At 41.1% G+C, this 26,604-nt stretch overlaps 1 protein-coding gene across 2 annotated transcripts in view; it reads left to right on the top strand.

The window, feature by feature from the left end:
• The window catches only part of LOC308118447 (zinc finger protein 385B-like), a 79,581-nt gene that overhangs the window by 42,973 nt on the left and 10,004 nt on the right, over window positions 1-26,604 (top strand). Inside the window, exons 1-3 of one of the 2 annotated variants that reach the window (XM_080477864.1) lie at window positions 3,246-3,694; window positions 23,898-24,052; window positions 26,488-26,595. In XM_080477864.1, coding sequence (XP_080333990.1) covers window positions 3,685-3,694; window positions 23,898-24,052; window positions 26,488-26,595 — 273 coding nt within the window. In that variant the 5' untranslated portion in view covers window positions 3,246-3,684. Of the gene's footprint in view, window positions 1-3,245; window positions 3,695-23,897; window positions 24,053-26,487; window positions 26,596-26,604 lie in introns of those variants that run through there. The other variant, XM_080477863.1, reaches the window with a different exon arrangement.

Here is a 26,604-nt window from a genome sequence, read left to right as displayed (position 1 = left end):
GGTGTGGGTGTGGGTGTGGGTGTGGGTGTGGGTGTGGGTGTGGGTGTGGGTGTGGGTGTGGGTGTGTGTGTGTGTGGTCAGTCTCTATCATGTAAATTGAAAAGGGTGTGTGGGGAAAACAGAAATGTTTTGAGGTTAGATTTGGGGCTCTTTGGTTAGTTTTGTTGGTAGATCACGAGTATATAAATGTAAATCAATGCGACGTGACCGTGGGTGTGTTGGTGTGTGTGTGCAACGACAACAAATGTAGGCCATCTGAGGCCAGGGCTTCGGTGTGGAGACGGAGAATAATTGTCTTTATTTGAAGTGATTTCAGTGTCTGTTGAATGAACATCACTGCGCTGAAGGCTTGGCCTCCCCAGCAGAGCACAGAATCCCTTCAGGTTTCAGAAGCTCCAAACATCCTTTTCAGCAACTAAAACACAAGACGGTGAAGGTTAATGGCCACTCTGTGAAAGGGCTTTAATATTCAGAAACATTCCTGTTGTGAAAATGGCCTCAAAATGTGTCACTGCAGCGTATTACAGAGACGAGAGCTGTAGGAAGTACTCGAGGTTCAAGGTTCACATTAACATAATGTAGTGATCCAGCACCCTAACAGCCCTACACGTAAATGAAGCTTTTCTTTTTATTATTTATTTTTGAAATGGGGTGGAACTGGTATTAAATGGGACGTCGATGAAATATTTAATACAAGACGAGGTAACCAATATTTCAAGAGTACATCAAATTCTACATAAAATGCCTAAAACAAGACGATAAGGAAAGATGCATATAAACCAAAATATCAAAAGTAGAAGAAAGTAAAATAAAACAAAACGTATGAAGAAAGAGATCAGGTACAATTTTCACCATTTCCCCCCAGTGCCACACACATTACAGTAAATTCCTCCCAGAAAGCTTTAAAATGTGTTTGTTTCCACAGTACGACTTGTGATTTAGCATGACTCTGCAGTACTGAAGCCATCTGTGCTGTACTGCGTGTCGATGAAGTAATCACCAGAAGATTACTCTGGGAAAATTAGCTGGTGACAATAATCTCTCCCACCTGCTCATTAAAACGAAGTCTCAATCTCAAATAGTTCAAATTAGCGCTGGGAAGGACCGAAGCTGCACCACAAACTGTTTTGTAACTCGGTTAACTTTTTTCGTTGATTGCAGGTTTTTTTTATACTGATTTGCAAACGATCCATGCAGCTTTGAATTCATTGCGCAGAATTTCCTCCACGTTCCTCTCACTGTTTTTAAGCAACAAAATATATATAATTTCTCTACAATAATAGTCTATTGAACACACCTACTGAAAGAAATACTTGTTGTATATAATCATATTCATGTCAGTCTTAAAAACCCGACAACAAGTCTCTCTGTGCGATCCGACAAAAGTAAAATAAAGAGTAAACCCACGAGGTTCTGAAGATGTTGGTCATGACCAAGTGAAATGACTCCAGTGACTAAAGTGGCCTCGCTTAAGTTTTACATTCTAATTTTAAATTTTAACTGAACATGAAATAAATGGAAATGAACGGAGTGTCATCAATAATCTCTTTAATTCACTTTTATTTCAGCAGTTCGCCTCATCTGTGCATTATGAGTTTAGGCTGCATGATATCTTGAGAATCTGCGGAATATTAAAACGACTTCTCTTATAGTCGGGAATGTTTTCAAACCCTTATGTGTCTTTAGATGGTTTAGATTAGATTAGATTAGATTAGCTAGTCCCATTCGAAGGTGGGATTAGACCATCAGCCTTGATCGAAGTTACCGTGTACATGAAAGTCCAAACTCAACTCATAATCACATTTAATGGATGAACAAATTAAATACAGAAGAGTTGACGCTGATGGATAAAAAACCAACCTTATTGTCGATCCTCCTTCACTTCTCATTTCCATATCGACATTGATCTGATGGACGTCTGGATAATTACTCCATTACAAAGGGCAAAGGTCACTGCTGCTTGATAACAGTTCAATTAGCAAACCAGAGGGAGGCTTTTATTGTGAAAGGTGCTCGAGGCAATACCACGCAGGTACATGAAAGCTTTTTAACTGAGAAACTGAGAAGTTTTGATTAAATATTTAATGATCTGGTGGTCATTGGTACCAATTTTGAGCTGAAGTGGTTAAATTATCTTGACCTAATGTTTCTAAATCAGAACCGTCGTGCATTCAGTATTTTGACACCAACATTTGGATAACTTGTCATTTTTACTTCCTCTTTGCATGTATATCCTTTTTCCCCACCCTAACATCTGTATGAGCTCCATAGCTTTGCTCTCCTCCTTCAACATTGTGCATCATACCTCGAACCCTGTGGAATTAGTTGAACGTCGGCTGGTGTTCGGTCTCTTGTATCAGGTGTGTATGCGTGCGGAGTGTTAATGCAGTCTGATTATTGTTATTCAGCACATCTTGTGCATGTTCAATTAACCCAAACAACGACAATATGATGGAGCAGTCAACACTGAAATGTATGCAGGAGAGAAATATAGAATTTCTATTACAAATGACAACATTTATCAATAAGCAATTAAAGTCTCCCCTGGATGGTCTCTGCAGGACCGCGCTGCCGCAGTCTGTGTACCAACACTCGGTGGTTAATAGTTGTCGATTTCAGTTGAGGCTCCCTAGAAGTTGTTTTACTGACTTTGACTCTTGGACGTTGGCGCTGCTGCGCTTTATTTCACCGCATGAAGACGGTTGGGAGCACGGAGCTCAGGATTCATGGGTTGTTTATTTTAATATCCACTGGTTAATCATGATGACAACAACCGGCCCGCGACGCCCGAGTGACTCCGGCGTTTTGATTCGAGCTGCTCCACATTATCGGAAACGTGAACCTGGAGTGCAGCAGTAATTGATTGTAGTTATTTAAAGCCTCGATCTCTCCGCTGCACGCTGAAACGCAACGACGTCTACGTGTGCACCGAGTCCAATCAATGGGAGGGTGTGGAGTTTTTCAATGTTTTGTGACTGTGATGGTAACTTGAGAAACGAGAGTAGCACAGAAACAGACCGATGATGGCCGTTGTTGGTGAGTGACGCCAGGAAGGAAGTGACTCCTGAAAGGAGCGTGCAGGTGGTGACTCTGAATAGAAAATGCTGCTTGGAAGGAGGAGGAAGAAAAGGCGGAGATGTGGGATGATCGTGTTGGTAATACCCAGTCCTCTGCCGTCTCTCTCTCTCTCTCTCTCTCTCTCTCTCTCTCTCTCTCTTCCCCCCCTCTCCCTTACATACTCATGCATGCAGAGGAATACACTTCAGACACTCGCAGCTGCTTTTCTTTCTGCGCCTCTTTCCAATCCGCGCTGCTCTTTCTCTCCACCGCCTCACAAAGGGCAGGGCGAGCAACGGAGCATGACACTTTTAATTGAGGCTCATATGTGTCGTTCTTTTGCTGCGGCGCTTTGGATCATTGCCAAGATGTGTCATTGACCGAGGAAGGACTTGCTATTTCACCTCGGGCAGAGCACCAGAGAGGAGGGCAGAGCACCAGAGAGGAGGGCAGAGCACCAGAGAGGAGGGCAGACAGAGAGACGGTGAAGAGACGGAATCTATCTGTGGAGAGGCACTTTGTTGGTTTTTGTTCAACTTCTCTGATGGGAGATCTGCTGGAAGGAGACGCTTGAGTCAAACACAGAAGACGACGGTGAAAAGCAGAGGAATCACAAAACACGTGGAGATGCTGCTCGGTAAGACCGTCACTCTTAAAAGTATGTACCAGAAGCTCTTATTTACAGGAGTCCCATAAATGCTTCGACAGTGGCTCAGCACAATGCGGTTGTGCTTCCATCTGCTGAAACGCTTGAGCGTGTTTTACAACAATGACTTCACATCTCGGCTCAAGGGCAAGTCTCGGTCTCCTGCCTACCATCTGCCCTCATTCAGGTCGTCCGCTTCCAGAATGAGTCCCCAGCCTGTTTGTTTTTCTAATTGACCCCTTTTGATGAAGCCGAGCGTGGCGTTCAGACCAATGCCGCTCAGCGGTTCCCAGATGTGTCAAGTCATTTTGAAGCCACACAAGAGCAGCGCTGATATCACTGTGCAGATTGCTGGCAATTATGTCTTTGCCTCCCCAGGGAAATATGCCCAGATTAGCTCTCATAATTGGAGCCTGTTAAAGATAAAAGCTGTGTGGGGATTTTTTTCTTTTTTGTCAATTGTGTTTTATGCTTGTTTTAGGTAAAGCGGCAGAAAACTCAACCACCTCAGTTTGACTTAAAAGTGAAGTTGTTTCAACCGTTTCCAGTTGCATGATTGTGATTTGACCTCGAGTTTGTGGAGGGAAGTTTACCAGCAGGTGGGAGGTTTAAATGGATATAGGTGCAGCGTCATGGTTCATAAAAATGCAAAAAAGAAAAGGTGACAATTATGATCTGGTGCATTTTCTGAAGAAAATCTTTTCTGAAATGGCAAAATCAAATGCATCAAATCTAATCCAGCCACTAACCAGTGAGTTGGAGTTACTTTTGTGAAAATAAACGTGTTTAAGAGGGGGAAGGCAAATGTGATGATTGTCTTCTCATAGCTTTACGAGGACAGATTTAAAAACTCCGTTTGGTGCGTGAGCTCATGGCCACACTCGACAGCGAGAATGAAAAGGCTGAGATTTGTCTATTTGTAGCGGCTTTGAAGGCTTTCTTCCTTAAACGGGAGATTACGGCGATCAAAGGGAAACGGTTGAGGAGAAGATATGTGTGGAGTTGTGCCCGGTGGCCACGCTGCATCTGTCCTCGCCCCTCGTCAAGCGCTGCTCCAGGAGGACGCTCGTCTCTGCAGAGTAACGGGCAGGAAATGAAACCATGTGAACGCTTTTTCTAAGCTTTCAGGTTTATCTCCTTTCTCCACAGCCGCTGATTGAAGTGCATAGAAATACATTTCACATGGTTTTTGTTTTTTGTTGTTTGCAGGGACTTTATATGAATATGCTGATAAAGCTTCGACGATACGTCGCCTTCAGGAGCATAACACTGTATTAACACATGCTGGGGGCTCTAGTTCCATGCATCAGAACATGTGACGCACAGTCGGCTTTGCAAATCACAGTCACCTACAAGGCGACACAGAAAATGCTTTTGGTAATTGCGTGTTCATAGGGGCACAGAACAATTGGAACACAGTTGGCAATTAACTCAATCCGGGGCTATAAAATGACTAAGATGTGCTCAACACATTTGCTGCTGATGGATTTCAAGCTGCTTGACGGAGCGCTGAAATGATCAAGTTAAACTGATGATGCAGTGAAACAAGTGGATAAAATAGAACCCGGTGTAATCCAAGGAAAGTTGAAGACGGTGAAATATCTAGTCACTGTTGTTTATGTTGCTTTGTTGTGTGTTTGATTATTTTTGTTCCTGCAAGTTCGAGGGATGAATTTACTCTCCGCCTCCTATTTTATATGATCAGTAAAAATCACATGCGAGTACTGTGAGGGGAAGGTAGTCCAACATCACATTATAAAGTGCCCTCCCTACAGACACGGGAAGAATTATAGAGTCGAATCGCTGCAGGGGAGAAAAGATTTCCTGCGGTGTTGAGTTCTGCACCGAGGGGCAATGAGTCTTTTACTGTGTGTCCTCTGATGTCCTGCCAAGGAGGCGTGCATGGGGTGAAAGGATCTGAGCACGATGCTGAGAAGTTTCTTGAGCCGCCTCCTCTCTGGAACATCCTCGAGGATCTCCAGTTCATCTCCCAGAACAGAACCGGCCTTGCTGATCACCCCCCCCCCCCCCCCCCCCCCCCCTTTTATTTCCTTCAGCACACAGCTGCATAGAATAGCTGACAATCAAGCACAGCAGGATCCCGACAACAATGAAGGATTTGAGCCTCTTCAGTAGAAAGGCAACTTCATTTGTCGGGAACATTTCAGCCACAGGGCAGGTCAAAACGCTTTGAATGGACAAACATTGGCAAAATGCAGAATGGTGGGAAATTAGTAGTATTTGGGGACTTTATATTTAGTTTTCACTCCATGTGAGCTCCTTTTTTAAAAAAATAAAATACATTTTTTTACCAACAATCTACAAAATATTATTCCTGATGGGAATGAAGGTCGTCTGTTTCTTGTTGTGTATGATATATACATATATATATATATATATATGATTTTATTTAAGGTGGTCAGATTGGCTGGAGGCACGGTGAGGCCGATGGATGGAGCAGAAATAAAAGTATTGGTACAGTTGGTGGTGGGAAGGAATTCTGTCAGACGTGTCGGAGTGAGGTTGTGAATGTAATTCAAAGGGAGAAGGCGAATTTTAAAATCACTTCGGTATTTGATGGTGAAGCAGGTATCATGTGACCCATGGCTGCCCCCCCCCCATGGTGCGAGAGTGCAGTTGGAAAGACAATGACTTTCATTTCAGGTCACGAGTGCATCATCCAGTTTGCTCTTACAATTGGAAAGCTTTATGGTCACCTTATGTCATAAAATGAAATTACACGTACTACACTACACTGCACAGTGAGTTTAGACCTCGAACCCTACACAGGTTTTTCGAACCTCCGTCGTGCTGAAGGGCGAGCCGCTGGGTCGTCACCTGGAAGCGCCGGAACGTTTCCAGGCTCTGGGGCAGTGGTAGGGATCCACCCATCAGGCTCCATCTCCATGGAGACGGCAGAAATGCTGCTCCTGTGCATGCACCCCACGACCATAGTAAAAAGTTCTCCTGCGTGAGTAGATGGATAATATCCATACAAATGGCCACTGTTAATATCTATAGCATGTTCTCTGCATGAATGTGTGTAGTTGCATTGCAAAAAATTCCAACGGCACCCACTAGTGGTCCAACATGAGAACTACTTTTTGTTTTTATTTATTTTTTTATATCATCAGTGTTTGAGTCGTTGTGTGTAAATGTAAAAGTTTTCTGAACAACGCATTTTCACTTGAAAGGGTCTGAATAAGGAGCCTACTGTATGTGGTGTTGAGACCCTGGGATGTTATTGAAGTGATATTAGCAGGGTTTTATATATATATATATATATATATATATATATATCAAGCAGAATTACATACATGAGATTGGTGATTAAACGTGGTCTGTATGCTTCTATGCTTAAAATGGCAGTTTGTTTGTCACAAAAGAGTCAAAAACTCTCAATGTAACAGGCGAACAACCGCGTCTCTCACTGATTTGGGGTTTCTGAGGAATTCGATCTATTAATGATTTAACCAACAGAAGTAGATTGTTTTTATTAACTTTTAGACATGAGGAGCTTCATCCTCTGACCTAAATATTCCTCTACGTGTACGGTATGTGAATAAAGTCGAATTGCAGCCATGCATATTGGAAACAAAGCTTTTTACTTTTACCTTATATAAACGCGTGGCACCATTAACAACATGTAGAAGTGGGAGGAACAAGTTCAGAATAAGTGATTTGGCAAATTAGACTTCATGGGAGCGAGTTCCACTGTACACGATGAATCAGTCTCTGAACAATTAATCAGGAATAAAATGTTTCTTTACGACCTGCTGTGGTATTAGCTGAGAGACTTTAGCATGTGTTTTGTGGGGGTGGAATTATTTCAAGAAAGCAAGTCTTCATTTCCTTACGTTCTGGGAAAGTTTTCCAATATGATTGCGGGGGCAGGAGTTCATGAGTCAGATTCCCTGGGAGCATCCATTTTCCTGTTGGGACACGAGTTTGTTATCCAGCAGCGGTAACGACTCGTTATTTCTGCAGATTATCTGAAGAAGATTTAATTAATCTACTGTACTCACTTGCTGCTTTGTGCCAGAAAGTATTTTATTTTCAAGTTATGCCAAAACAGTTTGTAAAACCCGGTTCTCTTCTAATTTGTAGGTTTTCAAAAATATATTGGTAAAGGGTGTTTTTTCAAATGTGTTAATTTCAACCTCATAGGAAATATTTGAAATGAATAAAGAAACAAAATTCCCCCAACAGATTGTAAATAAACGTGACGGTAACCCCCACCGATATTACCCTTCACTCACTGTGGTGAACTGTAGTTTACTCAAACGCTCATCTAGACCTTCATCTTGCTCCTTCATCAAATCACCTTAAACAATCCAGAGAAATAAATGAGTGAAACTAGTCGGGGCGCTATGGAGTCATTTTGCCATTTACATGTGTAACGCCCTTAAAATATCATATTTGTGTGCAGATTTTCCTGCGTTTTGAGTTTTTTTATCCTGTTAAAAAATGCAGCCATGCTTTTCCGGGGTTTGTTTCCTCCACTGCCCTGGGGTCGGAGTTGTCCCTCGATCAGAATCAGTCTGGTTACACGCAGAGAGAAAACTGTTGTTTTTCATGAAAAAGTGTCTGAGGGTTGCTTGAGTAAATAAAAGCACAATCCTGCACCGCAGCAAGTTGCTCTAATAGTAAAAGTAAATTCAATCAGATATTATCACCACTGCGCTTCACTCAGTTGGGGACTTTACTACACTTTTTAATTAATCTAATAACAATTACAAAGAGCTGATTGCAAACAAGTTTTATTACTGTGATTACTACAGTGATTATCGACCAGGTACCAACGCAACTATTAGAATGACCTCAAAAAATAAGCTTCAAAACTCTCCTGTTTTATCTTAACATTTAGAGAAGGAAACCACGTGGGCCTATAATTCTCTAAGTATCTCGTCTTAATAAGAACCTTGTGCTCCTACAATCCTCACTATCTCCATCCTGATTGCAGATATTAGAAGCGCAAGAATTTTCCCTTTTACTGCTCTTCAGTATTATAAGTCTTTACTTGTTTTAGTTGGAAAATGTTGAATATCTTCAGGGATTTCCTGGGTTCACGATATAGAAGGTAGAAGATAAGAAGCACGTGCTCACTGATCAAGTTCACGTCTTCATCACCTTGACTTCTCCGTCTATCTGCTTTAGTCTTTTTGCACTAAACTCATTTTGATCTTGAACTTTTTTTTTTCATATTTCAAACTTTAATTTGTTTAATTAAAATGTTGTTTTTTCATCTTATGTTTTTCATTCTGAACAGAGGAAACGATGGATGACGTTCTTTGTTTTAACAGAATTTTTATTAGCAAAACCTGTTTTATTAGGGGCCATTGTTTTTGAGGCAAATGCATTTGTGGGATGAGCAGTGGACGTGCCAAGTCTTCTTGACTCATGACAAACACTCTTGTTTTGTATTATTTACTGGATGGGATGATTGAAATGTGATGGAAAAAATACATCAGATAATGTCATTTACCAAACATAAGCTTCAGGATTCATTTAAACTCATGAAGTTCTATAGAAGTTTGTACACAAAGATGAAATGAGGAAGAGGAAGGTGAATTTAATTCTATGGAGCCATTTTTTATCAACCACATGCCCAGAAAATAACACATTTTTTGCCACAAAAATGTGTAATCTTTACCTTGATAAATTAAATAGTTAAAGTGGATCCTTTTGTATTATTCCTGAAAACAAAGATAATCAAAAGTACCATTGGCGAGTGGGTTAGGGTTAGGGCGAGTGCAAAGACATTTTCACATGACACCAATATTTGTCTGCAAATATATTGTTGGTGGTTTTATCTCTTTGTTTTAATTCAGAACTGTCGTCACTTTTTGATTCTTGCCCTGTGAACAAATAACGTAACCCCATTTCACCACAGTCTCGTCTCATAAGATGAGAAGGAGGAATAAAGTACTTTGTTGGAACCATTTCACTCCAGAAAGTTGTTTGGAAGGAAGGACCTTTGGAATCTCTAAATCTACCTTCAAATCAGTGCAAATTCATAGTAACAAGGAAATGGCCTCAAAACGACCTTCAACTACAAAATATATTTTTCTGTTATATCGTATGAATTAATTACCCTGATATTTTTAATTACCCTGATATTTTTAACACTTTGGTTAACTTTAGTTAAGTCTGAGCCAAACCTTAATACCAGAGCGTCTTCAGTTAGAATGACCAAATAAATCCAGGACGTTAAGTTTGTATCGTCTAAACAGCCATACTTTCACTTTACTTTGTGTTCTAGTGCTAAACTACAACAGGTCTGTTTTGTGTCATGAACATGGAGCGTTGTACAGATGTTTGCATTTCAGGACAGCTGGACTATTTTTCATCTGGATGAACTCATTCTGTGCAGTGTGACAGGATAAATGTGGCGTCTAATTCTGGGCATGTTTCTGACACATTTTAGGGTTGATGCAGTAAATGCCTGAAACCATTGACACACACACACACACACACACACACACACACACACACACACACACACACACACACACACACACACACACACACACACACACACACACAATGAGTGACAGCTGCAATCAGTAGATGGTGTGTCTTGACAGTTTGAGTTTGATTAGGCTGACTGGTAATGACTGCCGGAGTGTGTGTACACACACACACACACACACACACACGCTTGTGAGAACGCGTCATTGTTTCCTTCTCCCACTCGGAAACCTCAAACCTTTTCCTAATTAAAAGGTACATTTTAGACATGAAATTAAGCGCTCTCCCTTGTGGCGAAATCAGATAGGCGCCTCTCCTCTTTATGACTTTGTTAAAAGATGAATGTCCCTGGAATGTTATTTTTACAACTCATACTCATACGTTTTCCTTCCCAGATATTCATCATCACTAGAGCTTCTGGGTGCAGCTTTTGCATGGCTTTTGTCTTTTGCGAAGCTGCATAATCTATTGTAACATTGGGAATGTGGAGACGACTTGCTGTGAAGCTGAATGGTTTCAGGTTGGAGATCTCAGCACATTTTCCGTGCACCCCGTCGATGAAATTTGATTTGTACTTTTTTCTGCACACAGTGAAAAGGATGTGTTGATGTCTCGTTTTTTGATTAGAGCCACACATTCATTTCCTGCTTTATATCAAATTAGACTCCTTGAAGGTTGAGCAGCTTGGGGTGACTCACATCCTGCATTGAAATGAGGGCAAAACAAATTTGCAGATGTGTCCTGGAAATGGAGATGTACGCCCCGACCAACTACATTAAGTCATTTCAGTGGTTTGGGCACACGATTACTGTCGTTTTCTGGATTTGCCAGGAATGCATGCAGCCTCAAGATATCTGCTGCTCCCATGATGTGAAGGGGTCAGCTGGGCTCAGAGTACCGAGGGCTTCTTCCACTCCATTGCACATTGGGTGTCCTGCTGTGTGACTCCTGTCTTTTAAATGGAATCTGCAGGCTTTAATAAAAAATAAAATAAACTAGGAGTTTCCATAGTTAATCAAGAAACCAATACGCTTTGTGACAAACTATTGGTTCACAGTTAAATATACAAACCTTGAAGCCTGAACTCAACAAAACACTGCTGTTTCCAGAAGTGAATAAATAACAGATGTGAATTATTAAAAGGTCACACCGTGCGAACAAAACCTGTGTTACAAATTTAACAACACATCTTATATGAGGTGAACGCAGTCCAACACACAGTCACATTGACCCGTTCACACATGCTGTCATTCACACACTCACACACCAGGCCACTGGTGACAACTCTGGTGTCAGTGTCTTGCCCAGGGACAGTTCAACACGGGGACTCAAACCATCACGGGAGTCCAGGATGACCCACTCCACCAACCAGCCATAGCTATGGAATCCCTATTAAATTAACACTTTTACCTATTTAAAACCAGTATCTTGCTAAATTATCTCTTGATCTGTTGATTAATTGTCGAAAAATAAATATTTTTCTACATCAGTCCCCGTAGAACTTTCTGATCATTTAATCTGCACTGATTTACTTTCTGTGTGTCCTTGACACAAACTGGAGCACCAGGTTCATAGATCAGCTTAACCTGGTTAAAATTAACATGTTGCACAAGTGGCTGCTGATAATGTGAAGAATATTTAATCAATACAAGGATACATTTGGGTTCAAATAGAATTCTGACATGTTTTTAATGAGACAAATCGAAGCTTCTGGTGGAACATGTGTCCTGTCAGCCTCAAGGGAAACAAACATTCATACATGCTATTTTATTTTCTGGGTCGGGACTCAGTCACGTTCTTATAACCCCGGGGGGGGGGGGGGGGGGGGGGGGGGGGGGGTGCTATTCTCTGAGGCTTGATCCATGCAGATATTTTCACTAGAGAAATATTAGGACAGGTGGAAGTCATTAATCTGGTTGTTCACCACAGCGGGCTCCCGGACGCCTGGCCTGCCTCACCTACCTTGACCTCCCTCACCTGCTCACTTTGTTCCTTCCTGCGCTGCTGACAATCCATCCGTCACTCCAAATGTCAGTCTTATGGCCCATGATGCCCTGTAATGGATTTCCAACAGAGCAGAAAACCATTAATGTGTCACCACATGTGTGAAGCAGTGAAAAATAGTGTCTCCACACAACCTGACAAGCCTGCCAGTGTACAGATAATTGTACATTGTCCTTGCATAATAAAAGGCGCATTTGTCACTCATCAGTTTGATTTAAAAAGTAACTGAGACTTTTATTTTTTATTTTCTATGCAGTTTGTGATAGAACATCACAGATGTGATATTGGTTAGTGCTTAAATCTCTTTCACATAATCAAACAATTGTTATAGCTCACATTGTACCCTCTCTAACTATATAGTTCTTATCAATATCACTTTTATAGCATCATTTCCCTTAATATTAGGATGGCCAACTCTGACTCATTTGTTCCTTTAAACACAAGTTGTAAGTGTGTGTCTCCACTTTTAAACTTCCAGAACTGGTCCAGTAATTATTGTGATACTACTGTTTTAGCGTTAAATGTCCTGCCCTCCCCCCCCCCCCCAATTTATATTATTTTAGAACTGTACAATTATTTAAAAACAAAAAAACTGGACCCTGGTCCTAGAGACACATAGTTATATATTTGTAGAAATATAGAACAATGGATAAAGAATTATCCTGTATTCTTTGTTTTTTCTTCTTCTTTTGTTAAAACCATGTGTTTATTTTTTTAAAGTCTTTTTATGATGGAGTTCTTGGACGTCTTCCTTCTGTTTCAACTCTGCCAATCGAGGATCAGTGCTTTAACCTGGATTCATGTCTGAGATTTGAAGACTGCAGCAGCAAAGTGCCGGTTGTTTGTTCAGTTGCATCCAAACTGTTCGATTCTCTGTGTTCAGTGCAGCTCATCAGCAGGTTACATTTCTGACTGGCACACATGGAGGAGGAGGCCCTTAATCCATTTATCGTGATATTAGTGGAGCGTACCAAGTGTGGCAGAGATTAGAGGTGGGATGTGCTGCGTTAATCGTTATAAACTCGTTTGTCTGGATTTCCATTATTTAAGACTTTGAAAAGGTTCCTGTTTTGGGCTCAGCCCTCCTTAGAGCTCCTTCACGTCCTTTTCAGTTGTTTTCATTAGTCATTTTTTCCTCTTTATTATTATTTGTGTTTTTTCATCATGCAAAACAGGATTAATTTCTTTGCGCAGCCTCAGGTGAGCACTGTAAATAAAGCACACGGGGGGAACGAAACATTCCTTCCTCAATGCGTGCTTCTTCCACCGCTCGGTCAACCGGCACACACGTCTCACTGCAAAGAAACACCCATCGCAAACTTTCAATTCCACTTCTGCTCTCTACACGACTGACATCAAAAGGTGCAATAAGTATTGTGAAGCTCCCCCGTGAGTGTGAAACAACCATTTCTCCCTGCTGCTGGCTGGCGTACCCGACCAGCTGCTGGCGCTCAGTTTCTCTACAAAATGCTTCTGTCTCCATGGTGGCGACAACGGATTGATGTTAATTGTTACGGAAACCTTTCAGCATTTCAGCGTGCACATGAATCCGCGCGCACACGTCCCGGAACTGCACGTTCTGTCAGCGAAACACATTCACGTTTTTGGTATTTTGCTGAAATGCTGACATGAGTGAATCCTGTGTCACCGGAATCCAACAACGTGCATTGAAACGTCAAACTGAAAATGCAAAGCCGGCTGTTACTGGCAGCTGCCAGGAGACGGGACATTGGCCAAAGGGCGTTGACTGCTAAATCAACTGCTTTCCATTCGAATTCATGTAATAGTGCATGATGATGTGTGCGTGATTAGCCCAGCAGCGGTGCAGAGTGTAAAATTATCTTTGAATACTTTTGAAACTTGATGTACTTTGGTACCGTTTCCATTCCAAACCCAGTGGTCTTTTCCTTCAGGTAGGAGCCCGTATGAACTAATAATGTTGGTCATTTACTTTCTTTTACAGTTGATTTCACTTAAAGAATAACCTTCATGTAATCTTCACATTTTCCACATGCCAACACTTTTTAATGAGGATAAATCTTACATTGATTTCTTTTTCTTCTGCTTCTCATTTTTAAGCACTTTTCTTTATTTCTCTTTACATATTCGTGTGCAAATCCCCTCATAATTACTACTTGCGTATGAAATCAGGATTCAGTCGGTCTCATTTACATATTTGTCTTGTTAATACCAAACTACAGCGGTCGGTACAAATACGGTCGGAAAAGTTCTGTATGATTGAACAATTTAAATTTGCCAAATCATCACAACTAGTCTCAGTATTTCAATCAGCAGGTAATCAGAGAAACGAGTACTTATTGTTCCTCTCATTTCACCTTCATCACCAGCAGAGTTACTGAATATATGAAAAAATCGAATGAAGGACAAAGACATGAAAGTTTAATCACTTTAATCGTTCTTAAAGCGTCAATGGGACTTTCTCCTGATTTGTACACAAGCGCATATGACCCTGTCTTAGACTGGGAAACCCTTTCCTATAACATACAATACACCGGAAATACCCCACTTGTTACCTTTAAACCTATTTTTATTTTTAAGAAATTAGTTTCTAACAAGTGGTTTGTGACTATACTGCACCTCACATACTTCAATACCTGTAAATTCATCAGTTAGTAATATCTGAAACAAACTAAAAGTTTGTGGTGTGTGCTTCTTGATGTTGTTTCTAAATGTTGAGCAGACAAAGCTGTGCGCTGGTATTACCTTGTGGAGAATAAGCTGTAACTTCAAAACAATTGCCCTTCACCTCTTTTACTCCGTCACAAAGTAAAATCCTTTTTTTATATGTGCACAAAGTGTTTATTTCCCATCCAGATCACACAGATGCAAGTTTAAAGAATTATGAATCAGGTGAAAGTGCTGGATTGAAGTCATATTTGTTTAGGCAGTGCGTGACGTGTGTTTAGAGTCACACGTGTGGTTTCCATGCTCGGTGCTTGAGAGCTGGCCGTCCTGGCCAGAAGCACACTAATCCTTGTCTGAATCAGTGCGCCATGTTTAGTTCTGGTTACCGAGCTATAACTGGATAATCTCTGCTTGAGGGTGGGGGTGATGGTCCTGTGAGCGAACTTTGCCTTCATAAACAATATTACGTTTATTTTCAGTTCAGCCAAGCTTGTTTTTTGAAGGCATTAAGAGTGCTATGTTGGAAATGTACGAGTTTATCCGCTTTACCGTAGCCGTGATTAACACCTTCTCACAGTGTGATTGTCGTCTCTGAAGCTGTTGCTGTCTGATCCTTCACTCACTCCAGCGGGCAGACGGCCATGTTTACTGCGGCTCGGAGACGAGCATCCAGACAGAAAAGCTGCTAATTACTAAGTTCATGAGGCGGATAAAGCTGCGTGCAGACTTTAAATATCAATAAGTGCGCGCTACACTCTGTCTGATTGCACTCTTTATCTTAATTCAAGCAGATGGTGGAAGTTTATTTTGAGTGTGTTTGATACGGACGTGCAGAGCGCCACGTAAAGGGCAGAGGGGCCAGAAAGGAAACTAAACATAACACTCTCTCGCTCTCTCTCTCTCTCGCTCTCTCGCTCTCTCGCTCTCTCGCTCTCTCTCTCTCTCTGTCTCTCTCTCTCTCGCTCTCTCTCTCGCTCTCTCTCTCTCTCGCTCTCTCGCTCTCTGAGCTGCACTGATCATGATCATTTCCCCACAGATCAGTTTGATCTCACACTACTTGTTTATCCTTTGTCGTCACGTTGCAGGAACTTATCAGGATCAATATTGGCTGAGTACATTGTGTGCATTAAATTGTGTTCGATGCTTATCTTCCTTAACATAAACCAGGCATTTCCAAATGATGTGATTTTGTGCGATCTGCACAAACTAAGATGTTTTTGAGGAACACAATAAATAAATGCAACATACAATTCCTGTTTTTGACTCGACTCAATGATGCAATATGTGGACCAATCACACCCTCTGCTTTCTGCCTCGTATGAGATCCTATTCTTGTTATTCTACGTGAACAGCATCACAAGAATCAGACACTTTTCTCACATGAGGTTATCTGATAACACTATCAGATATGGAATAATGTAATCAGTGGCCATTGTTCCTGACATAAACGGAGAATAAATTAGGTTGTCCATATGAGAACAAACCTACATAAATTACTCGTGTCCAATCTGGGATTTAGCACTTGAACCAGAGGTGGAAGTCAGAAATTGCAAATACTCATAACTGTGATTCAGTATTGGAGTGTTTTTTAGGTATGTACTTTACTCAATTTAAGTACAAAACTTTGATTTGACGATTAGAATCGTGAGTCGCCACCGAGTACACACCCATAATTTGAATTATTCAAATATTCTGCATTTTTATAGCATATCCATTTATTTAGGAGAGAAAGTTGATGCTATATATCTACATTTCGTACATGTGATAGATGCGAATATGCTTTGAAGGTAGATTACATTTTATTTACAAGTAAAATAGAAGCAACAGACTTCCTTGTTTTTTAAAAAAAAAAAAAAAAAAAAAAAAAGGTTCCTTTTTATAAATTGAATATATATAAAATACTATTCAAGCACTATAACAGTTACTGTATCTGAGTAAGATTTTCTTTTCACTGCTGTTTCCACCTCTGAAAACACTTGATGTTTAGTGAAATGTACATGGAAAAAAACAGAAATATACTGTTTGCTCACTGATGTGCTTTGTTCCAGCAGCGTGGAAGGAAACAATAGTGGGAACATTACGAATTTGGATTCTCTATATTCTTGTTCCGTTCATTTTCTTGAGTGGGTATTACACGCTGCTGTGTCCTCAGCAGGATACTGTGATTTTATTTTATTTATTTTTTGTTCTTTTCTTTGACCAGAGGACACAAGTCCTGGGTTTCACCTTGAACAAATTCAATAAAAGTTTATGGACCCCGGCGTGAAAATGTGCCCCCAGCACTGCAGCTGAAAGTAGGACGGATTACCACGGGGAGCCTGATCTGGGCTGGAAGGGGCCCTGCAGGTAGAAATTCTCATGAAGCCGGTGGCTCTGGCAGCTTCAGCACGACGAGTTTAAATAGACGTCGACAGCCAGCAGGAGAATTTGCCTGTTAGCTGCCAGTTGTGGCCTAAATGTACTTTGTCACAATAAAGATGATTTATTCAAAGACCACACAGAGCAAGGCGGGGGCAGTATTTCAAGCCATCATGGAAATTAGGCCTTCACTTTTCTTTTTGTTTCCAGTGGAGAGAGCTTAGCGGAGCTGTCAATGGCAGTTTTAATGGATGCTAATTCATCCTCCAGAGCTCATCATAAATGCCTCGCTCTCTGCCTGTTGTGCAGTGGATGGCATCATCATTACTGCAAAAGCGCAGCACACTAACCACTTCTGTTTTATGAGTCAGAAAGGCTGCATGCTTCATGCTGTTATGCAGTGGAACAGATACGCTTCCAGTTTCATTATTTGGCCGTGTGTTTTGCAGGTTTAAAGTCAAACCTGCGTTTTACATCCACAGCCTGTTTGATCAAACCGTGTGTTAACAGCAAGCGCAGCTCTGCAAATAGAAAGATTACTGTTACTTAAAGATGGAGTAGGAGGGATTTTATGATCTCCGCCAAGTAGAGTGCACAGTGCAGGAGTGGCTGTCTGACGGCTTTCAGTTATTTATGTAAAGCACATGCTGGTCAAAGAAAATACAGCTGAAGTTGAGATGTAGTAATATTACATGAAAGATTTAAAATGCTCACAGAGGTGATTGCAGTTCCACAGAGTAAAACGCCTCTAACTGTAGTAGCACCAGTAATACTGCCTCATGCAATAAAGCTTATTATATTATTAAAGCGTTAAACAGAACCGATTTCTGCCCATGCCTGCTTATTCAACAGATCCTTAAAATGACACTAAAACACTTTATGATGTGGCGAGGCCAGTGACACCAAATTCTTTTAAACACATTTCCAGATTTCTGTGTTACAAAAACAAGGTAAAATGTAAATGACAGACCTTATCAGGCCCACAAAACACTTCATTTGATATATGTGGACGCATGCTGCATTTTACAACCTATCAATCACAGAATTTTTAATTTTTTTCATTTTTTTGTAACAACAAGGTTTGGGGGCAATTTCCACTCTTGGTAATGGTAGTTTTAGGATTTGTTGCATAAAAAGCCTAATATCAGGTGAATACTGGGGAAATATGTAGTTTCTCTTGTTCATTTCTAAATCATTTTAAAGGTGCAAAGCATGCCCAAATAGGAACAGTTTGATTTTTGTTAAGCAAATCACAACCATTCCAGAATAGTTTGATCGTCTCAAAAAACCTCGGAGGTCAAACTCGACATGCTCATATAAACATCTTACGATCTGAAATGGTAGAAAATAAAGACAATAACTCTAATGATGCCCGACTCCTACATCATTCACAATATTGTGAAAAAAAATCCCCCAAGGAGCAAAGTATCTGCTTTTTCTTTTTTTTCTTTCTTTGAATCCATTTTCCACAGTTCATTTGGTTCTGCTGCAGATTCATCCAGCGCCACAGAGTTCCTGCTCCTTTATAGACTGAATCTCCTTGAATCGGTCCACAAAGAGGCATTTCTCACCAAACAGGAGTGGATCTCTTTACTTTTATTTTCACTTTTATTGCAGTGAAATTAAGAAACATCCTTGTTGATGCCACAAATCGTCGCCGCCACTCTGAGGACGGCCGTCGGGGGACGGTGGTAGATATCAGGAAAGAGAGCATGCCTCCACAGCGCCATGTTGGTACGGAGAGGAAACGGAGAGCCTGGCTCAGACGGATAATCCCGGGAAATGCCTTCACCATGAAAAGAGCCGAAGCAGCCTTCCCTGTGATGCCTTCGCCATGATTTGCCGCCATGAAAGCCTCTCACCCCCCTTCTTTTTTCTTTTTTGTTTTCACCCTCGGAGAAAAGAAGCCATTTCTCCCCCTCTGTGATTGCTGAGATGTTGAGTCACCCAGAGACTAATCTTGGAAATAATAGAGATTAGGGTTTTCCTCATCTTTTTTTTTTTTTTTTTCCTTTACATTGCTGTAATTTCTCCAGCTCATAATCTTTTATCCCTTCTCAATACGGGAAGGTTGGCTGCAGTGACCTACACTCTCATCCTTCCACATAGAAAAAGAACCTGAATGGAGATTAGTGAGGAGGAACCGGCTCTTTTTAAAATGTGGATTTACATTTATAGTAGCAAAGAGAGGGGAAAAAGAGAAGAATCAAAAGTCACTGATGTCAGAGCTTTGAATCTCTTCACATGCAGCTGGAGTTCAACTCACATGGAGGGTTTTAGGACACACGTTGGGGTTATTTACAACCGATGATAAAAGCTTCTTTATCATGTCCAGTTTAGATGCAATTTTAGCATTTTCTTTTCTTCGTGCTTTAAGGATTATAGAAATTGTTGTTTTTCTAATGTTTTGTTCTTTTCTGATTGAAGAGACTATTAGTAATCCTTTCATGTTGAAAAATGGGGGGGGGGGGGGGGGGGGGGGTCATGACTTGTCATCTCATTATGACAGTGTTGTGGGTTCAAATCTTGGGAAGGTGAATCTTCTTGATGTGGAGCGGCGTGTAGCCCCTGAACAAAGATGAGTTTGACATCGCTGAACTAGACGTTTCAAAAAAAAAAAGTCAGTGTCACGTTTTTTTTACTAAAAGGCTGAACCGAGTCCCACTCCCTGCTCCGCCTTTTCATTTTAGGTCTTTGCTCCAATAATTGAGTTCATTAGTTTGAGGTCACAAAGTTAGAATGATGAGCGACTATTTATAAAAACTTATCAAGGCCTGTCTGCTGGTTAACACATCCCCAACATGATCGGATGAAACTCATTTAACCGCTGATGTTAATTCATCACGTCACCTTTTTTGCTCGGATGAGGCGGCGGCGGCGGCGCTTTGCGGCGGCGGCGGCGCTTTGCGGCTGCAAACGAGACGAGCGACTTGAAAAGGGACAGTCCCGTCAAAAGCCTGGTTTTTGGTGTCGGCACATGTTGTACGCGTTCCCACGGAGGATGACAGTTTCTGGTTTGTTCGGAGCAAAATGCAGTTAATTAAACGTCTCACCCTGATGTGTTTTGTGACTATATGCGTAGGAGATTAATGAGATCAATTTCAGATTTGTGTAGGAGGGGGAATCAATGTCCCAAAAAGTCATACTGACAGGCAGATTAAGCACATCGGCCTCGCGGGGTGGGGGGAGTGGGGGGGGGGGGGGGGGGCTGGGGGGAGTGGTGGGGCTGGGGGCTTCTCTGCTGAATGTGGTTGTCTTCTTCTGTCTCTTCTTCACTTTCTCTCATTTCTCGCTACTCTGTCATTCACTCCCAATTCAACTCGGTGCACCTCATCTGCCTCACTGGCACGTGAAAGAGTTCTGGTGGAGCGTTGGAATGGAATTGGAATTCAACACAGAGTCGAAGCAGTAAACACGCATCCGCCGCGTTCATGTTTGTGTGTTTTCTCCATGGAGATCGAGGCTGCGCGTTACATATGCAGAATCAAATCAACAGTAATAATCAGCTCTTATCACTCCACTTGTTTGAAATCTAATTTAAATAAATCACAGCTGCCGAAGATCCCTGATTACACCCACTAAAATATGCAAAAACAATAAAAGACAACACATTTATTTGAGATTAGTTTTGCATATTAACACGGTGGATGTTTTGTAACGTCATTGGGTCAGGTTGTGTTGAAGCAGCGGTTTGTTGTGATAAATGTCTTTATCTGGGCACGTACAGTGTTTGTTATTCTGTGTAACCGTGTGGCTTCCAGCTTTCCATCAGATAGTAAAGTCACATTTCTTTGTGTTTGTTATCAGTGTTTCTAACCGGGAGTTTCAGTTTTCTTTGTGTCTGTGTAGAAAGTGAGAAGTGTCTGAGATTAATGGCTTTGTGCTGTGCAGGATTTATTGGTTGATCAGTCTGTCGCTCGGTGGAGGTTTGTATCCAGAATATAAACATTTCAATTTATTCCTAAGTAACATTTGTTTGCATTCAATCCTAAATTCATCTAAATTACAAAAAAGTTAATGATCCCAAATTTGACTTTCCCAACTTGTGAATTGATCGATTGTTTTTGTCTAGAATGACATTCTGTATTTCTGCACCTGTTCAGGGCGCTAACTGTCACAGTAAACTACTGTAGTTTGACGACTCCTTTAACAATGAATCAGTCTTTTACAACTACGTCTTTAACTGTGAATAAATAGTCAAATGTTCAAATGAAAGTCTGCTTTACTCACATTTGTCTGATGTTGATGTAACTTCAAACACAAAGAGGAAAATTCCACTCAACATGTCAGAAACTATGCATAAAAAGTTAGATTATTTATCTAACAGTGCTTCATGGTAATAAATCTGGTAATAACTCACATTTACATACGTTAGAACGCTGAGCAGCAGCGCTAAATATCAGGCTCGTACCCATGAAACATTTGACCAATGTTTTCTGCTGATGTCAAACACATTTTCTACTCTTTTGTTTGATCTTTCATGCAACTTAGAATCTTATCTCATCCCACAAATGCTGCACAACTCCCAAATTTATGTTTCTTATAAATGTGTGGCAGTTTGAATATCAAACACGTCTCTCCTTATTTTTCAAAATATATTTTCTTTCCAGAATCTAGATATGCAAAATCCACTTTTTAATGGTTTTGTTATTAATATTTGTCCCCATATCCTGTGTATGAGGCGGCAGAAGTGAAGAATGTCACTTGCTTGCTCCAGTTCTTACTGACTGTGTTCATACAGGCGAATCAGAGATTTCCCCCTTCATGACATCATGTGGAGGAATAAGCACTCCCCCTGGTAGTGGATACTCACTTTGAGCCTCTCACAGGTAGTTAGGAACTTAGAAAGACATCAGTCACACTTTATCAGACTTGAAACACACTCATCTTTCACCATATTCACTCCTGGAGGATTTTACCCCCAAAGCTTTTTGTAGCTGCAGGCAACGATAAAACAAGATGTGCTGTGTTGTCCTGCACTCCTGCTCTTGTATCTTAACAACATCCAACATATTTGATCCCTCTCTGAGATCTTTTTTTTAAAAACGACTCCTCAAATCTCCTCCTGGGTCAAATGTTCCCTCAGCAATACCCCTCGTTCCTCTGAGCCTCTTTCCAAACCAAAAAAAAAGGAATCTTTTCCCCGTTTATGTTGGCTTCCTCTGTCTCTCAGCTCTGCTCCAGTCCTTTGGAAAATGGGAGCAGATTAGTGAAACATGCTAATGCTGAAGGACTTTTGGACCTGTTTCATCTCCGGAGATAAATCCTGAAATCCAGAAGTAAAGGAGCAGGAAAGTGTCTTCTTGTCACTATGAGTTGCTGTAATATGATATATCATTATATTCCAGATTGACGATTGTCTCTGTTCACTATCTGCAGTAATTAAAGAAAAGATTTTGGTTTTCATGAACAAAACTCGCATTATAATGATATATATTTGACACAGATGTGTTCACTATTGCATCTTTATGGTCTAATTCACTTTTCTTTTTTGTTCTAATCCACACAAAACAATCAAATCTTCATTTTAACTGATGATCTTATCCATAAGGACATAAATCACGTTTTCTTCCCAGAGCTACCGTTAAAACTTTGTTTAACCATCTCTCTCCATCCTGTAGTTTTCATCTGTAATGGTAATTCTTTTTTCTTCCTTTCTTCTCACCTCTCTTGTTATTTTTGACTCTTTATTTGGTTTTACTCAGACATGCGTGTCAAAGGCTCCTGCTGCCATCCAGGGCTCAATTTATCCACCTCATACAACATCACCTGACATTTTCCATCCCGCTGCAGCCAAGCATCCCTTCTCCCCTTACCCCGTCCATGTCAAGCCACATTCAAATGGAATAAGAAAAAAACATTGATGTAGGAAACGTGACAGCTGTTTGAGGTTGAATCAACATTTAAACCTTCACTGAGGAAAGTTCGCCTTTTTTTTTTTTTTTTTTTTTTTTACAATATCAGGATTTTCAAAGTGATTTCCATCCCATGTTGTTAGATTCACACATGACCTTTTGAGTTAACAACCTCTGGACTTTTGGTGTATAGGCGTCTCAAAAAATCTGTAATCACCATTCTTGTGTAAGACGCTGCGCATTCTAATGTGAGTGCACCGTTGTTATGGTACTTGGGGTCTTGACAAAGGTCAGCGCCACAGTGCTCTTTAACGCACGGGCCGTCTGAAAGCATTTCTGCCAAACCAGAGGTAGAAGTAATGAGATGAGAGGTCATGTGGAAGAAGAGTTCAAAGCACAATTTATTGTGAAAAAGGCTGAGGGGTTCATTAAAGAGTAAAACTTCATATGTAAAGTTATGCAAGCAGGAAGAGAGAAAAGAAATTAGAGGGCAACGGCAGAACAACAACAAAATGGAAAAGTCTGCTGACTTTTTCAGCCTTCAAACCTCCTTACCGCTCGCTTCCTATTTGTGTTGACTAAACCATTTGCAGTATCGGAAGAAGCCACACAATTACAGTCTCTAGTGTTGTGCTTAAAGGCCAGAGACATTTGTCAAGATAAACTATGGACTTGTAAAGCAGGAAAAGGCCACACAAAGGCTCTCATCATTTATCCCCTGCTATTACTGAAGTCATTAAAGCTTTACTGAGTGAATCGTTTACTGTAGAATCCTCTCCTGCTCTCATGCGGGCTTAAAATGGATGTGCTGCTTCAGTGTCTTTTCTCAACTTAACAAACTGTGACCATCCCTGCTGTAGGTGCACTGTCCCAGAGCCAGATCCATCCACTGCTGGGCTCGCTGTCTGTGCCCGGCCGGCCCCTCCAGCCGCAGACTCACGCCCAGCTGGAGCACTTCCTCCCACTCAGGGTCAACGGCTCCTCGCCGCTCAGCCTCTTCCCCAATTTCAACACGGTAAGATGCCGCCCCGGATTTCTCATGTCGGACACACACAGCTTGCATGCAGATCTGTGCACTGATCAGCCGTAACATTATGACCGTGTCACGGTCACCAGGATGCAGAACTCCTTCAGAGGCGGTTTGAGTTTAAGGTGTCGACTTCGCCTCCGAATTAAGAAGCCTTCACTCCAATCAGGCATCTGTGTGAGATGTGTTGGACAGGGGAGTCCGTCTCATGGACGTCCCACCTTGAAACTTTCAGGACTGTCAGTAACATTCACTCTCATCTAGAGTCAGTTTTTCCTGAAGGCAGAAGCAGAGAAGAGAGGAAGAGGTGAATTTACACCAGCGAATCCAAAGGATTTGAAAAGCCTAATCAATTAACTTTTATTTGTGGTAGATTCTATTTTGACTGAAAACCTCAGATTATTTGTCAGATAAAATAAACCTTAGTTCCTAAGATGTGCTGCTAAGATCTTTATGACAGATTTCACAAAGGTCTAGTCGAGGCGATGCCTGGTGGCTGTGATATTATGCCTCATTTGTGTTTATAGGTGTAAAATGTTTTAATGCAAAAACAATGACATGGTGAGCTTTACATGGCACATTCAAGTTACACTAATATCTGATCTCGGTGTGATGTTTTTATCAAGTTCTCACTTGAAATGTGTTCAAACTATTTCTAGTTTGCATGCTAAGCTATAGCTCAGCAATGTTTTCACTTTTGTAAGTTAACTCACATAAACTGATATATCCTGAAATCTTCCGACATTCTAAAGGTGGTTGACAAACTTAACGGCTCATTATATGTAACTTCACACTCAATCAGTGTTGCAACAGTTTCTGCTCGTATTGCTTTTTATTGCATACACAGAGATTCACACACTCACATTCAGACATTCATGCAATTTTGAGTGATTAAGTTCAAACGCATGTTTTTGGTGTACAAAGAGAACGTACACAGGGAGAACATAGAAACTCCCCGCAGAAATGCCCCACCCTGGAACCCAACCGGGGGCTTTCATTTACTATGAGGTACAAGTGCTGACCGCTGTGCTGCTTTTGGTGGAGAGCAATTAGAAAGAGCTATATCCTCGTCAAGCATGTCAGACATAACTTGCAATCACGGCTTTGTTTTGAGTGAAATCTGAACTGCATGGACGCGACGGGAAACTATAAATACTCCCTTCGAGCTCGGTATTGGCAGGTACTACATGTCTAATTGCTTGGATTAGACGCACACGTATGTTTGAGACCTCCTAAATATAACATTTCTGTCAGACATGCCCAGACCCTACGACATGTTTGGTCGAGCTTTAAATAATCAAGCGACAGACGCTCATAATGTGCATTCAGCTTCAACCCGTCATGATGAACGTCCAAGGAAATTGCTAATGCATGTGGGAGGTGGTGAAAATATCCCCGTCTGACACCTAATACTAAAAATACAACTTGAATAGAGCAGCTGTGCCTTCGGGATTTTTAAAAAAAAATGAGCAGGGCTGATCGAAATGGCTGTTTAAAAAGTGTGGCTGTAATTTTCTCATCACAACTTCCAGTTTTTATCGTCATTCATTTGTTCAAAAATAGCAAATCATAAATGTCAAAGGGGAGCTTTATCATTTAAATACATATTTGACATAAGACAGAGCCGTGATTAATTAAGCCTCTAAGCAAGGTTTTCTTTTTTCTTTTTTTCTTTTTTTTGTATTTAATCCAAAAAAATAGAAAAGACAAATGCTCCATCTCTGGTGGAATTAGTGAGAATAATTATTTTTGTGTCTCGGCAGATTCGGGTCTTTTTTCATCATGAAATATAAAAAGAAGCTCAAACGAGAGCAGCACTGCGGTTAATGGAAACGAGCTCGAATGAATTAATAAGACCTCTGAGCTTTAGGATTGGTTAAACCAAGAGTTTGACCGTTCATACCAATGCAAAGACACGTTTTTAAATGTAAATTGACAGCGTATGAGTACACATTTGCATGTCTGACTTTTACTGAACAATGTTGTCACAGCCCGACACTTCTCAATAAAAACACATGATATTACAACATTATGTGGTTTTTTTCCCATGACGCCTCCTGCTGTAACATACAGTTGAATGTCATAAGGAAATTGCAGTTACCTTTATTGAACTACTTCAGTTGACATCTCTGTCCGTGTCCAGATTAGAAGGTCATATTGTGGGTTGGATTAGATCCTCTGGCGGGCTCGTCTTAAGAATTTAGTTTTTTCAGTCACGCTATAACAGTTTCAGTCATTTTTCTTTTAGAGTTTAATATTAAAGACCACCTGCTTAAAATTGTGTCGCTTTGCAGACACCCAGTTGTCTCGGCATCATAATTGGACCCCTTGCCACAGATACCGCCACTTGACCATATGTTTTGTGCTTTTAGTGCATCAACTCCAGGTAGAAAATGTTCACACGTGTTTGTTTCCCCTTGCAGATGGACCCGGTGCAGAAAGCTGTGATCAACCACACGTTCGGCGTTGCTCCGCCTAAAAAGAAGCCCATCATCTCCTGCAACATCTGCCACCTGCGCTTCAACTCCACCGTAAGTCAG

Source organism: Lipophrys pholis (assembly GCF_963383615.2).
Source record: "Lipophrys pholis genome assembly, chromosome: 1".
Lineage (NCBI taxonomy): Eukaryota > Metazoa > Chordata > Actinopteri > Blenniiformes > Blenniidae > Lipophrys > Lipophrys pholis.
Note: the sequence above shows the minus strand (reverse complement) of the source record. Positions and strands in the feature narration are given on the sequence as shown.